This window comes from Limulus polyphemus, unplaced genomic scaffold, assembly GCF_000517525.1.
Source record: "Limulus polyphemus unplaced genomic scaffold, Limulus_polyphemus-2.1.2 Scaffold453, whole genome shotgun sequence".
In the NCBI taxonomy this organism is placed as follows: domain Eukaryota; kingdom Metazoa; phylum Arthropoda; class Merostomata; order Xiphosura; family Limulidae; genus Limulus; species Limulus polyphemus.
This window is the reverse complement of record NW_013666063.1, coordinates 509,413-525,163: the sequence shown is the minus strand read 5'-3', so window position 1 is coordinate 525,163 and position 15,751 is coordinate 509,413. Positions and strand designations below refer to the sequence as shown.

At 33.9% G+C, this 15,751-nt stretch overlaps 1 protein-coding gene across 2 annotated transcripts in view; it reads right to left on the bottom strand.

Annotated features, from left to right (window-relative positions):
- The window catches only part of LOC106458375 (small conductance calcium-activated potassium channel protein-like), a 79,446-nt gene that overhangs the window by 46,862 nt on the left and 16,833 nt on the right, over window positions 1-15,751 (bottom strand). The window contains exon 2 of one of the 2 annotated variants that reach the window (XM_022384564.1): window positions 6,980-7,075. The exons of the other annotated variant lie outside the window; for it this stretch is intronic. Coding sequence (XP_022240272.1) covers window positions 6,980-7,075 — 96 coding nt within the window. The remainder of the gene's footprint in view (window positions 1-6,979; window positions 7,076-15,751) is intronic. 2 annotated transcript variants of the gene reach the window in all.

Sequence of the window (15,751 nt, the reverse complement as noted above, 5' to 3'; positions counted from 1 at the left end):
CCCCCCCCCCCCCCCCCCCGTAATCCTGCCTATATATATATATACACACACACACACACACACACACACATTATATATATATATATATAATTTATGATATATATCATCATGCACGCATGACGAATACGTCTGTTGAGATTCACACTGACATTGTATCCAAGTGTCGTAATGAATCATATCGTCAGTTGAACGTGTGCATGAATAATAAAGGGAACATGCATTTCTAAAGCTGACTACATCGTTTATATCCATTTTACCACATATTTCCCAACATCAAAACTACCATTTAAATATGTGTTTGATGATCATTTCACTAACTTCTACTATTTATCTGAAGAATACTGTTTTCATTGCTTGGATGGGATGTCATTAAACCTAAACACAATTATAAATGTAATACTGTCTCAGCCTGATAACACCTATCAAAATCACTATAGTTTATTTATTATTCGGTGGCATGGATTTTAACTGTAATACAATATTTATTTATTCACTGCTTTTGCTGAAATCTTAATAATGAGCTAAGCATACACAAACCTTGAACTGAAAAGTCACCTAGTTTGGAAGTCAAACCCAACTGGATTGTTAGAACCTGCTTTCTACTGTATGTTTTTACTTTCAACTTGCCCTGAGTCTTTCTCGACCTCTTTAATACATATGGGTGTAAGAAGAACAAAGTGAAACGGAATATTTGCCTACAACGTAATTCAACACATATAAAATATAATTTGAGAATAATTTACTTTGAACAACTCAATTTTTCCACTAAAAAAAGATAGACTTTTAAATTTTTAATAATATTTGATCCTCATTTTGTATTTCTAAACATGGTAACGAAAATTTAACGTTTTAAAAAAATCATAATCACTTCGTATTCTCAAATGAAAAAAATGTTACAAGTAAAAGTTAAGAACTTAAAATTTTAAGTTTGTTTGAATATCGCTCAAAGCTACACGAGGACTATCTGCGCTAACCGTTCTTAATTTAGCAGTGTAAGACTAGAGGGAAGGTAGTTATTGATCACCACCCACCGCCAACTCTTAGGCTACCAAAGAATAGTGGGATTGACCGTCACATTATAACACCCCCCGCTGAAAGGGCGAGCATGTTTGGGGGGGACAGGGATTCGAACCCGCGACCCGCAGATTGCGAGTCAAGCGCCCTAACCACCTGGCCATGCCGGGCCAAGTTTAACAAATAAGGAAAATATAACTCATTCAATTTTTCAAAGCGTACATAAATTGACAGCGAATATAAAATATAAATAAGGCAACATTGTGCAATAAAATTTTATTTAAAAATATAGACGAAACAACGTTTACTTTACACAATAAAAGTTTAAAAAATTTAAAATGACTACATGTTTCGGTAGATTCCGCTCCCATTATTTTTAATTTTTTTAAATTATATTGTGTAAAGTAAACGCTGTTTTGTCTATATTTTTACATAAATTGACATTTTTGTTTCAAGCCAAATGACATACTTTATCTTTACAATATCCCCCTCATCAGCATAGCGATTGGTCACATTTTTATGCTGTATTTTATTTTTTAATGGGCGCAGGTTGGCTTATGGTAGAGATCTGGAGATGTGTTCGAATCCGCGCAATACCATGGCTTATGTTAGAGATCTGGATATGTATTCGAATACGCGCAATACCAAATAATCATCTTACTTTAAGCTACTGTTGCGTTATAAGAGTGACAGGTGTTAGATTGCTGTTGACTTGCTGAACTTCCCTCTGGTCAGTAGCTCATAATTAGGGATGGCAGCAGATAGTTTACGTACCTTTTTCATAAATAGAAGACACAAATAATTGAGAATTTCATTTTCTTTGTTATTCTTCTCTGTACGTTAACGCTTTTGAAACACTAGGGAATAAGCCTTGATCAGTTTGTAATCTAATCTAAAATAAAATTATGATGTTTTCAGAGAGAGCAAGGCAACATAATAACCCGTTATTAGAGGTATATATTTAATAAGTATGTTATCTATAATAACCTTACTTTATTCCAGCTTTCAAAGAGCTGACTGAAACAGATAAGTAAATGATTAAACAACACACTGTTTAAACTTTACTTTATCGACAATAAAGTCAGCCAAGCTTAATGAAGAGTATGTTTAAACAGATTATAGGATCTTGACGATATTAGTTCCTCTGACCTTTCAAAAGATAACACCACAAGTATTATTATGAAATTCTATTTCTAGCTCTTCTCAGAGGAGGTATAGTTATGCATGCGATCTTAGCGACATCTCGTGTTAAAAGGCTGTTAATTCCACAGTTGTTTCTTATGAACCCGGACACGTGATCGTGGTAAATGCTTGAACTTTGGTTATGATGTAACTCATCGGGAGGTTTTGTTCACTGTGTAAATACTTTCCATTATCTCAGTTCCGGATACTTCCTAACCCCGCAGGAGCTGGGTGAGTAAATATTGACTTTCTAAAGAGGAATGTTACCATGTTATATGCCAAGTACTCTTTTGGATTCAAGTAGAGACTCGTTTTTCTTCATCATCTTTTTTACCTCGAGAAGCTAATTTGTTTTTAAACATGCAGAACTTGGGAATCCAAAGCGCAAGAAAAGAGTTACCAGAAGGTACTGGAACTGTATTAAGGGATATGAAAAAAAAAATTACAAAGATAGGTGAGAGTTAAATATGTAAACTTGACAATAAACATTATCAGTTACATTGCACTAACAGTTAACGTTTCTATTCGATGATGGTTCAAAAAAGTATCTCAATATTACCAATTTATTATAATATAACACCCAGTGACAAAGGGAAATCTGAATTGTACAAAATACTTATTTGACTTAATAATAAATAGTCAACGATTTATAAGCATAATGAAGTGATTTATTTATAGTGGAAAATACTATATGTTTCTACACAAGATCAATGTTATGTTGAAACATGTAACATGTTCCATAATAAATAAATAACTTCATTATGTTTATAAATCGTTGTTTGACTACTTGTTATTATGTGCTTAGTTATTCAAGAACTTTCTTGCATTGTTTAGAAATGATTATTTTTTTTTTTTTAATCTAAAAATTTCAGTTCTTAGTTTTATAAAATGTATTGTAAATATTTACCTATTTCATACTGTACAGTGATTATTAATTTCTGTAACAACGTTAAATTTTCATTATCTACGTTTGAATAAAAAGAAGCATCGAGCAAGGCATGTTTAAAAGCCCACATTTTGAATGCTACCCCTTTTGTCACTTCACGTATTGTAGGTTCGTAACCCATATTGTGTTCGTCTGTAAATACACCATTGTTTCATATCTTCGTCTCTTAGGTAAATGGTTGCTTTATGATAAACCTTTATCATTAGGTCAAGGCGAAACTTAAAAAACTATATAAGTCTTCTAAAGGCAGTTAATAAACATTCTACTTAAATGTGGTAATGACGTAATTTTGACTAGTGTATTTCAGAACAAAACAACAATAAACTTGTAACTGCAGTTATATTTGACGAGATCACGACAATGGAAATACCATTCTTAAGATAAACAACAGAAATAAATAGTTATTCGAATGGACCGACTCCGCATTGGAGAAGGAATGTTCAAAATAATTCCGAATTTACTATGTGTGTATTTACAGAAAATGTGGCAAACCTCTTAATCAAATATACAATTATGTTATACACAAAAAATAAAAAATCACGTGTGTTACAAAGTATTTGTACTTAAGACATGTCTGTGTATTGTCGACATCAGTCTGAATGAATCAGACGCCCACTAGTGGCACAGCGGCATGTCTGCGGAGTTACAACGCTAGAAACCCGGTTTCGATACCAGTGGTGTGCAAAGCACAATTAGCCCTTTGTGTAGCTTTGTGCTTAACTACAAACAATCTGAATCAGCCAAGTTCTTGTGATGAATAAAACTACTTTTGTCCATCATACAGTTTGCATATTATATTTGCATAACTTCTAGAACATCCAAAATGCATCTACAGTTTCTTTTCAGTAACCACATGTATAGTCCCTGGCATTTATTCTCCTTTATCATGTATTGTCGTTAAATCAGCGATGTAGGGTAAAATGAATACTTGATAACTCTGATATCGAATACATAATACTATGTTAAATGGCAATCTTTTAAAGGTCATGGTATGCATACTTTGACTTCCACCTGTGCACATAGGGTTATCTTCACAAGACTGCAAATTGTCATCAAACAGGTATTCGAATGATGATTTTTGTGAAGGGGAACGAGTTGGATTTTTGGTTTGTTAGTTAGTTTGTTGTTTTTAGCACAAAGCTACACAGTAGGCTATATGCGCTTTGTCCACCACGTGGAATCGAGCCCTGTCATTTACCGCTGACACACGGGGGGACTGGCCCTGCAGCAGAGCTCTAGATTTCGGAGATAGTGAGTTAGGTTCGAATCCGTGCGATACCACAAACAATTCCTGAAACTTTAAGCTGTGTGTGCGTTATGAAAATAACACTCAATCCTTTCACGTGGAGGAAGGGTGGTAGGGGGGGGGCTGCCTTTCCTCTGTCCATTAGTTCAAAATTAGAGATGGCGGCAGATAGCCCAAGTAGCTTTGCGATAAATACGAATAAAGATTTTGTGAAATACAAAAGGACGTATTAAATTTTATTGAATTTAGAAGAGAATGGTAAATATAATAGTGTTAGCTTAAAAATGCCTGGGCTTTTTATTCACACACGTGTAACACAGATTATGTTGTGCTTTCCAAAGGTGATATCATTCCTTACTGTTCATTGTCTGTCTGTCTGTTTGTTATGAATTTCGCGCAAAGCTACACGAGGGCTATCTGTGCTAGTCGTTCCTAATTTAGCAGTGTAAGACTAGCTGGAAGGCAACTAGTCATCACCACCCACCGCCAACTTTTGGGCTACTCTTTTACCAACGAATAGTGGGATTGACCGTCACATTATATAGCCCCCACGGCTGAAAGGGCGAGCATGTTTGGTGGGACGGGGATTCGAACCCGTGACTCACAGGTTGCGAGTCGAGTGCCCCAACCACCTGGCCTAGCCGGGCCCTGTTCACTGTCAGGGCAAGGCTCACCACTTGTTTATATATGTGTGTGTATGTAATAATATGTTTAAAAATATCTGCGTAAGTAAAACTTCCTTCCCCCTATCCACCCATCTATCTTTTTCTGTACTTCAAGAAATTCGACATTTTCTGTATTTTTGGGCTTGAGAAAACACATTTCATAGTGTTAATAAAATGATTAACACAAATAAGTAATTTTCTAATTTATTCTATTTCAGCCATGGAAAGCGTATACAAGTAAAAAAAAGTTCCAAGTTTGCTCAGTAAAACTGTTAAACGTCTATTTTCATTGATACTATTAACAGAGTTCTAAATTATTATTCTCTTTTTTTCCTGTTATAAGCTTGTATTCACACAAACACACACACACATATTATTCATACAAACGTATGTGACAACGCTTGAATATGAGATTTGCTAAACCCAGCATGCTTTGTAAGAAAACTGGAAGTATAAGTACACAGGCACCAGACAGGTTAGTAGCTGTTAAAGGGGTGCTCAAATGATAAAACATCGTGAATTTTGTGGGTTTGAGGGACGTAAAATTTATAGCTTTTTTATGGTAATAAAATGTGAAAAATCAATATATATATGACATAATGATAATGTATGATCCACTGTGATTCATTATCTAATTCATTATCAGTCGCCCGAAAGCTTAAACAGAAAGGAAAACAAAACTCACCAGAAACGTAAAATGATAATAATAAATCAGCTTTATTATTTTTTGTTGAAGAAATCGGAAAATAAACATCTTATGGTTATCTTACAAATTTAAATATATTCAGCATATTTAAGTGTGTTGTGTAAGCGTATACTACGCTAACTACAATACTTGCGTTGGATTAATTTAAGTCTTTATTTCAGAATAATAGGATGAATAAACGTTTTTATCTTGGGATTGTTTCGTACTTTCTATTGAGCAACGTTGTGCTAAATTTTATTATACAATAGGGTAAATAATGGCTAACTGGGTACTGTGGGATACATATCAATAAATTACCCTACGCAACGGTATCTATGAGTAGACTGTTTGTTTGTTTGAAGTTAAGCACAAAGCTACACAATGGGCTATCTGTGATCTGCCCACTGGGGGGCATGAGTAGACTAGGCTGCACTGAACGCATATGGAACACACAATAAGTAGAAATAGAACGACTGTGGAATGAAACCGAAAGTAAAATATATTTTCATGGAAGATGTGTCTGTGGTAAAATTTTTGGGTTTGTAATCAATTAAGGCATATTCATCTAGTAAAACCCAAGTACGTCTTGTCTCCGGACATACGTCTATATTAGTAAAATAATTAACTACGATTTACGCAGTAGTTCCTCCAATTAGGCTCAGCTCTTAGTGTATTTACCAATAACCTAACAATTTTCTCAACTTTTGCCCAGGACCGGGTGTGCCCGAGTGGTTTGCATGAAAGACTGTAGATCCTAAGGTCTATGTTTCGCATCCCGTTCTCTCAAATACGAGCTTCGCACCTTGGAACCATGGACGATCTCGATAAGAGTAACTCAAAGTCGGTGGTTGATGTTATTAACTAATGGAACTGCATTTCCTCTAGTCTGTCAGTTAAAAACTCAAGACCGGTTAGCTCAGGTAGCTGTTCTATAGCTTTGTGCAAATATCCAAAACAACCCCTTCCCACATACACATACAAAACAATAACAACAAAATACTCATGTATTCTCCCCCACGATGCCCAAGGAGAGGTTCAACATATTTCCTGTTTTAAACATTTTATTGAGCAAATTTAGAACTAGCTATTGAGTATAAAGTAAAATATTTAATAGATCAAACATTTTTGAAATGTCTTAACTATTAGTAAGGAAGAATAGACCAATAACGCTAAGAGCAAGATGAAGACAATTCAGAAAGGAAATGAAAAAAAAAACAATAACAAAATAAACTTGACGATACCTGAACTTCAAGAGCGTGGTAGGCAACAACAAGCCACATTAACATCAAAGTTGAGACTGTTATTAAAGTCTTGACAGCGGTAGAATAGACAGATGCCTGTATAAAAAAAATAAATCACTAAATTATTCTTCTAACGAAACAGTAACAATTATCAGTGACGAATATTATTGCTAAATAATATATAAAGATTGCTTTGAAGTTGACCAAACCCATTTAGTAATATTCGATAGTAAATTTAATTTATTATTAACTTTGAAATACTGGTATTATTTCGTCATTCAAGACGTGGATTTACACATGGTGAAACGTTCTGCTCATCATTACATAATTTTGCTATGCTGATTGAATGCAACTTTTTTCTTCATGCCACATTATTTGAATCTTTGCAAGTTCATGATAACAGAAACATCTAAGTCTAATATTAGTGTATAAACTAATTTTAGACTGAAGTTTTCGGCATTCAAAACTATAACGATAATTTAAACCAAATTGGTCTAATATAGGTGGTAAAACTCTCTTTAGATTGCAACGTTCATCAAACTGTAAAGATAATTGAAAGTCACTAGGCCTAATATTGGTGATGAAAGTCAGTTTATATTGTAGTTTCCAGTATACTTTAAAACTGTAATGATAATTAAAGCCCAAGGGACTTACATTTTTTTGTAAAACTAACTTGGTGGCTGAAACTCAATAGGCCTGATATTTTTGATAAAACCACCTTTAGAGTCTTTTTTTTTTACTGTATGTCTCGACCTTCAAAAATCATAATTATAACTGAAATGCTAAAGTAACGAAACACAGGAGTTTCGAATCTTAAATATTTGTATTAATAACTTACATAAATCCATAATACCGGGTACACTGAAATCTGCGAATATAATGAATTGTTTTAACTTTTAATTGAGCTTGAAGACCAAGAATTAATGTGAACTGATACCGAGCAACAGAAAGAAAAAATGTGTGTTGTTTATAGATTATTTTTTATTTTCTTCTGTTGTAAATTAATGATGTTATTTACTAATTTACATTGTATACTAATGATGTTATTTATTACTTTCTGTTTGTGCTTATCACATTATTTACTACCTTCTGTTGTGTGATAAGGATGCTATTTACTACTTTTTGTTGTTTGTTAACGATGTTGTTTACAACTTTCACTTTATGTTAATAGGTTAGTAGTACTGTTTGGTACCTTATGCAGAGGTCGAGTACGTTATATTAAAACGACTTTAAATACGCAAATTCGGTTAGACACATGAAAACAACAGCCAATATAAAGTTATGGAGGAACGGCTTGTATCAAAACCGTTTACTATTGTTTGGAATTTTATAGGTAATGTGATGCAACGGGAAATTTATCAATTTTAGGTTATATATGCAACAGCTCTTTCCGACGCAAAATACTCATGCACTCAGATCGTAAAAATGTGTTCAGATCATAGACACACAGTTTCCAAGACGAGAGTATTCCTATGCTTAATGGCATTAGAAAGAAAGGAAATATGGATCACTTTGGAGAATCAGGACCATTCAAAAATATTTTATACAAGTCCTTCTTTAGTCGTGGTTTGCAAAGGGCGGCATCTTGTAACAGGTGAGAAGCCACGAACAGAAAGGTCAGTGACAGAATTCGTCCATGTGTCACAGGCAACAGGAAATAACATAATCAAAAAGACTTGTCGTCTACAAAAACGACACAAATAACGTGTACAGAAGTGGCTTCCACGACATACTTTTTCAAAAGTTGCATACTCAGTTAGCTGGAGAATGAAAAGGACATTCATGCTCTTCCATGCAAAGACAAAGTGGTCAAGTCACCTATGGATATCTGTGTTATTGGACTGGGAGACCATCGTTCTCAACATTAGATGATTAATGGAAAGCATGCATTGAGGAATGGTTTGCTTTAGACATGACAGTCTTTTGCATTCTGATAGAGCATGACCGGATGTGTCGTCATTGACTGTATTGATAAATTCATTTTAGTACAATGTACTCAACCTCTGTATATCAAAGACGTCGAGGTTAGTGTCATAATTTATATACAGTGCTTGAAACAATTAGAGAATGTTCCGAAATTGCAACATTATAGCTATGGAGAGGCAAAACCAATGCCATAAAATAATATCATCCATTACTGTCATGATATAAAAGAAGGTTTAGTTTAGATATTATTGATTAGTTTATTATGTGTGAGTGAATATTCTATTATTGTTTAGTTTTTGTTATAATAAGAGTTAAAAGCAGACGATTGTAGGAAGTTTTGTTTATAAGTCATGTTGAAACTATCGAACGTCGCGTGCACTACATTGACTTCGAGAATATAGAGATTTCTAGAAGACCAGACGATTAAGTGCTAAAAATATAAATAGTGTCAGACGAGCGAAAACAGCAGATAGACAAGAAAGTAAAGTTATGGGCAAGGAAAAGTTCGGCGTGAAGTTAACTATCGTAGAAGTGATAGGCCTAACGACTGACATAGGCCTAGCGTTTAATATGTTACAGTAAGACTAACATTAGAAAAGGAGAAAATAAAAATAATTTATTCCGTCAAAGCGTGGTTCTAAAGTAACCGAATCAGCCTGAGTGTACTTTGACAAAAGGAACAGAGGATATTTAGAAGAAAAAAGACCAAACGATTATCTGTAACTTGCGCCACAATTGTAAATGAATCACACACAGAATACTAGTGCGATAGTAATGGAGAAGATAGTTTGGCTTGTCAACTGAAATTCTAAAGTAATTGAATAGGCCTATGTAGACTTTTGACAAGAAGAAGAGAACTATATATAGTGTTTATGATATGCCTATAATCTGTATAGTGTGAAGAATTTATTGTAAATACGTTTAACTTGTTCCGAATATATATATTATTTTGAAAACAAGTGAAGTGCGTACTGTTCAGTTATCGTTGAATTTATCGCCAACAAGTAACAGACAGATACTGTAGAAGAATCCTAAGACCAACAACAACACAATATATATTTATACTAGTAAGAAATATAAGTGAAAGCCTTTTATTTTGACAACTGAAAAAAGAATTATAATTATAAATTCTGAAAATCTCCCTCTGCTAATTTTTTATGCAAATGCAATATCTAATGACCAATCTTATGATTCAAAATGCAAGTAAACGTTTGGTAGATGCAGTTTTACATCGTTGCAATTCATAACATTTCACTTCAATATGGAATACGATCAACAAGAACTACAAGAGAAGCATGATACGAATATTACATGCTTAGAATCAGTGTAGATAAGGTCCAAAGTTATCCTTATCCAGCCATGTGATAACTTAAGTCACTTGAACGAAGGTGAAAAGTCTCCAAAGACGTTCTACACATGCTTGATGGAACTGATGTCTGGTAAATGTTGAAGCTACTCTACTTAGGCATTTTCATATTCATTAGGCTAAAGTAAGGATCATTTGCATCATCATTATGTAATGGCACAAAAGTCATAAGATGCAGTGCATATAAACTTTGCAACTAATTAAACTGTTCTACAGCAGATTGTGTGTCCATCAATGTTTATTCCTGTTCATAAAATACTTTCACCCCCACCATATACATCATGTTCCTATAAGAATGTGAGTTTGATCAGATTCCAGGTTCTCTCTAAATGTATATAAGGTTTTTGTACTTTTGGATAAAGTTCAACTCATATGAAAACATTCTTTCTCTACATGTTTATTTTTGTCCGCTGGGTGTGTTTTTGGCACCATTGCAGATGAGGTATTTGGTGCCCTGCTATTAGGGTAGAGCATCTCACAGGGCGTTTGGTATAATAGTCTGTACACTAACACAACATCCAGTTCTGATTACCAAACATCTGACACAGTTTCGGATCCTTACCTTATGACTATAACTAGCTATTATCAATAGAGAGCGGTAGTCTGTTGTGTCATACATGATAGTGATGTCCTGTCTTTTCCAGGTCTAAACTACTTGGAGTACTTTGAATTCTGTGATCCATTCCAAAATGCTGAATTAGATTCCAAGAGGTGAAAGTAATATATGTATGTGTGTTTGTGTGTGTAGTGTAGGCTGTATGACCAGTCATTTACATTTGAGATAACTGAAATGCTAAAATAAAAAGTCAAAAATCGCAAAACTTAAGGTTTGAATAAAGTTCATAGTTGGGTTAATACTTTAAGAAACTCATTGAAGGCCAGTGTTTGCCTCATAAAAAGACAACGCGTATCAACCACTTTACGTAGAGTTTCTGTTCATGGAATTAACTAATTTATTTATTTAAAAACTTCTCAAGGGAATACTTTATATTCAACCACTTTACGTAGAGTTTCTGTTCATGGAATCAACTAATTTATTTTATTTAAAAATTTCTCAAGGGAATACTTTATATTCAACGACTTTACGTAGAGTTTCTGTTCATGGAATCAACTAATTTATTTTATTTAAAAACTTCTCAAGGGAATACTTTATATTCAACCACTTCACGTAGAGTTTCTGTTCATGGAATCAACTAATTTATTTTATTTAAAAATTTCTCAAGGGAATACTTTATATTCAACCAATCCTAATCGCATTTTCTCGTAATGAATCAAATCGGATGCCTTCGATCGTGACATTAAAGTTTGTGGAACGGAATTTAATTAATCAAATCGATATTTATTCATGAAAGGAACATACATTACAAATACAAATTTTCGAAAGTAGGAAGTTACTCGCCTTTAAATCATGTATTTCTTCGTCTGTTGGTAGTCAGAATCCAGCTAACGTTAATCTAGTGTAACATTTGGTGTTAGAGCTTTGCATTCAATTTGTTGTATTCTAAGCATATATATATATATAAATCCTCTCAAATAAGGTCATATACACACTAGTTTATTAATATTTCTTGCAAAAGTATTCCAGGGCTATCCGCACCAGCCACTCCTAATTTTGAAGTGATAAATTAGAGGGAAGGCAGCTATTCAACACCACCAATTGCCAAATGGTGGGCTACTCTAATGGAATAGTGGGATTGGACTGTCTCTCTTATAACGTTCCCAAGACCGCAAAGTGTGGAACGCGATTTTGTTTTGGCGGTAACAGAGCACACCACAGAGCCTCGGATCCACAGTCTAACAAGCTAATCACTGGGATGCCCATTGGAAAATAATCACCATTATAAATTCATAGTAACAAGATATTTTTGTTAATTACAACTGATACGATACCATTGTTTTCTCATCTGCAAATGTATAAAGATTATTCGCTTTGTGGCTAAGACTATGTCTTTGCTTACTATTAAAAGTTGTAAAAACAAAACAGGTATAAATGGTTCCATAAATATTATGGTCAGAGCACATTTTTCCTTCATTTTGTTTCACGAACTGAAAAAAAAATATAATAAAGCATATGCTCTTGCCCAACTTTGGTAATAAAACCTATATGCCCAACTTTGTTAATAAAACCCATACGGTGGTCAATTTAGAAATTTAATGAATGGTGCTGAGAATAATACGTAAGTTTGTTTCTTGTTTGTTTTAGCGCAAAAGTATACAATGGGATATCTGCACTAAGTCCGTTGAGGGGATAGAACATTGAGTTTTATTGCTCAAAGCCCCGAAGCATACCGTTGAGCCACTGAGACACACATAGGTAAGGAATAGGTAGAAGAATGTACTATAACAAATCTGTGGTGTTTGAAAGTAAGTTAGTTTTTGAAATGCATTCGATATACGTAGATATATGAAACCAGAATTAAGTTCCTTGGTTTCCTAAATTCTAAGATTTCGTTATTCGATAAATAGGAGAAAAATATTCCTGCAAAATATTTACATTAGAACAATGACAATTCAGCAATCCACATTTTTACCTTATCACAAAGGTCTGCTATAGGGAAACACGTCCTTTCCTCATTACAGGATCATCTGATCCAGCCATTCAAGTCCTTACCTAATTACAAGACCAACTGCTCCAGCCAATGAAATCCTTATCTCATTACAAGACCAACTGCTCCAGCCAATTAAGTTCTTACCTCATTAAAAGAGAATGTGCTTCAGCCAATCAATTCCTTCAATCATTACAATGATGATATAGTCCAGGAAATCGTGTTTTTATTTTATTACAAATATCATATGCTTCAGCGGATTGAGTTTTAATGCATTGAACATTTACCCCATAGACTCACGTCGTTGTCTCATTACAAAAATTATATATTCCAACAAAACAAATCATCACATCATTACAAAATCCATATATTCCAACGATTCATGTCCTTGCTTCATTTCCATGACGATTTATTCTATGGTATTCGTCCATGCCTTATTACCAATACCATGTACTACATTGACTCAAAACTTTCTCTCATTAAAACAGACCATCAACTTCAGTGACTATTTCTTGGCCTCTTAACAATATGAAACTTCTTTAACGACTCATATTTTCCCTCAGTATAGATATTAGGTAAACTAGTAACTCGCTTCTTTACCTCATTACAAAGATCATTCACTTTAGTGACTCGTGTACTCGTGTTTCTATTCAGTCACAGAGACCATCAGCTTCAGTTACTCAAGTCCTTACTCTAGCAAAAAGATCATATTGATGTTCCTTGCTCATTAAAAAAGATCATTACTCTATAACTCTTTACGTTCACGTCGTTACCAAAACTACATACTCCAACGACGTACGTTCTAACCCAATTAAACAGAAAATATGCATTCTAATGACTCCAATTACATATATAATTAGAAATCCAATTACTCTAGAGATTCACATCACTGTCTCAATACAAAGTCCCTGGATCACATAGATTACTGTTCTTTCTTTATTAAAACGTATACTTAAGAAACCCACGTATTTGTCTTATAAAACTATCTTGTCCAGTGATTTTGGTCATTGGCTAGTTAGAAGAATATGAGTACCGTATAGGGAACCAACCTGTTTATATTATTTATGAATTTTCCAATGGTCTAGAACATGTGCAATAGATCTTGATAAACTAAACTGCCTGAAGACTAAATAGTTAATTCCCTTCCTTTCCTATGTTGTCTTACATAGGCTTCTTAGGAGTGTATAATTCAGAGTTTATGGTTTGTGTTTAAGATCTGAAGGCCAAGTTATATTAGGTCTGACGTCTTCTTCTTCTGAAGAGCAGTTTAAAAATTATTTAAAATTTCATATGTTACCCGCACTGCTTTAAAACGGTTAATTTTTTGTGATTGTTTGAATCTAAAATTCGACATCACACTGAACACATGCATAGAAGAAACTCGGAATCTGTAAGAGTTAGTGGCAGCCTGAAAAGAGCTGAACAAATTCTACATAAACTAGAGTGTAGAGTATGGAAGCACGGATGCAACGATCTTCGAAACCCACTTGCATAAGCTGCTTTTAGTTAGACTGTCCTACATGTTACTGAAACTTAAGGACGCATTACCACGTCAGGTTATTTAAGTATAAATAAGTGCTGAAGAAAAGGTTATGTTATATTAAATATATCTTTTATGAGATTAGGTAGAAAGAAATATACTAAATGTATTATAAATACATTAAACGAACTTTAAAAATCAGAAATGTTCTGAAACAATGATAACTTAGTATTGGGTAAAAGTTTCGAGGCAATGACTGGTTTTGGACTATTTTTGTACATTAAATCAAAATAATCCTAGTCGACTAATAACGAATAGCTTCAAACATAAAGGACTGAGTGTCGTAAAGCTGTTTCGACTAACTTCCGAAGAAAGATTTAATTTTAAAAACTTTAGGTGGCGTTGAATTGTAGGTCCCAATATTCTCGTGCACATACACTCTCAAACTCAAATACTTGTCTATACGTTTCAGAAAAATATTACGTTTTCTTACAAAGATCTACATAACCAGTATGCAAATGTGTAATTTAGGTTTTTGAAATATTGTCAAAGTTACACAGATTTTTATTCGCCCCCCCCCCAAGTGGTACATCGGTATGTCTGACGACTTAGAACGCTAGAACCCGAGTTTCGGTACCCGTGGTGGGCAGAACACACATAGCCCATTGTGTAGCTTTATGCTTAAGTCCAAACAAACAAAGATTTGTCTTAATTTATAACATAGAATACACATTGGCGTATTAAGCGAGATAATGATAGGCCTTTCAATTCCTAGGGCAAGACTTTTCTGTGCCTCTCTTCTCATCTTCCCACTGACATTTCTCCCATAATCGCATGCGTATAATAATTTCCGTTCTCTTATTTTTCGGAACTCCACTCTCACCTAATCATTTAACATTAAATTATTTTTAAGCGATGATTTTCAAATTATCGAAATCCAGTGATAATTACAATTAATATGAAATGAAATTTCTCTTGCGTGTCTCCTCAAAAGAAAAAAACAATGAGGCTGCACATTTGGGGGTTGAACATAATTTGTTTTAGTTTAGTCGCAGCATCATCTGAGTCAACTCCTGAGCCCTAACACAATATTGTTATACCTCATAACGTTGGCACATTCATGATAAAGTATAATAAGAACCCAATCGGATCTTTCTTCACGTTCACTCTTCAAAATAGGCTTCTCTATATTTCTTGGAGCACTTTTATGTTTTTTAATTTTATAATTTTGTACAATACATTATATAGTATTGTTGTTGTTGCATTTACTACAGGATTCTTTAAAACTGTTCTTATTACATATCAGTTAGTCTGAAGATGGCTCCAAGAGAGGGAACGAAAGATTGCTCAATAAATACTGAAAACGGAGATAGAAACTCAATTGGATTATTATAACTATTTTGTGTTATTGCTATTATTATTAGCATTCTTTATTATCGCTTTTATATATATAT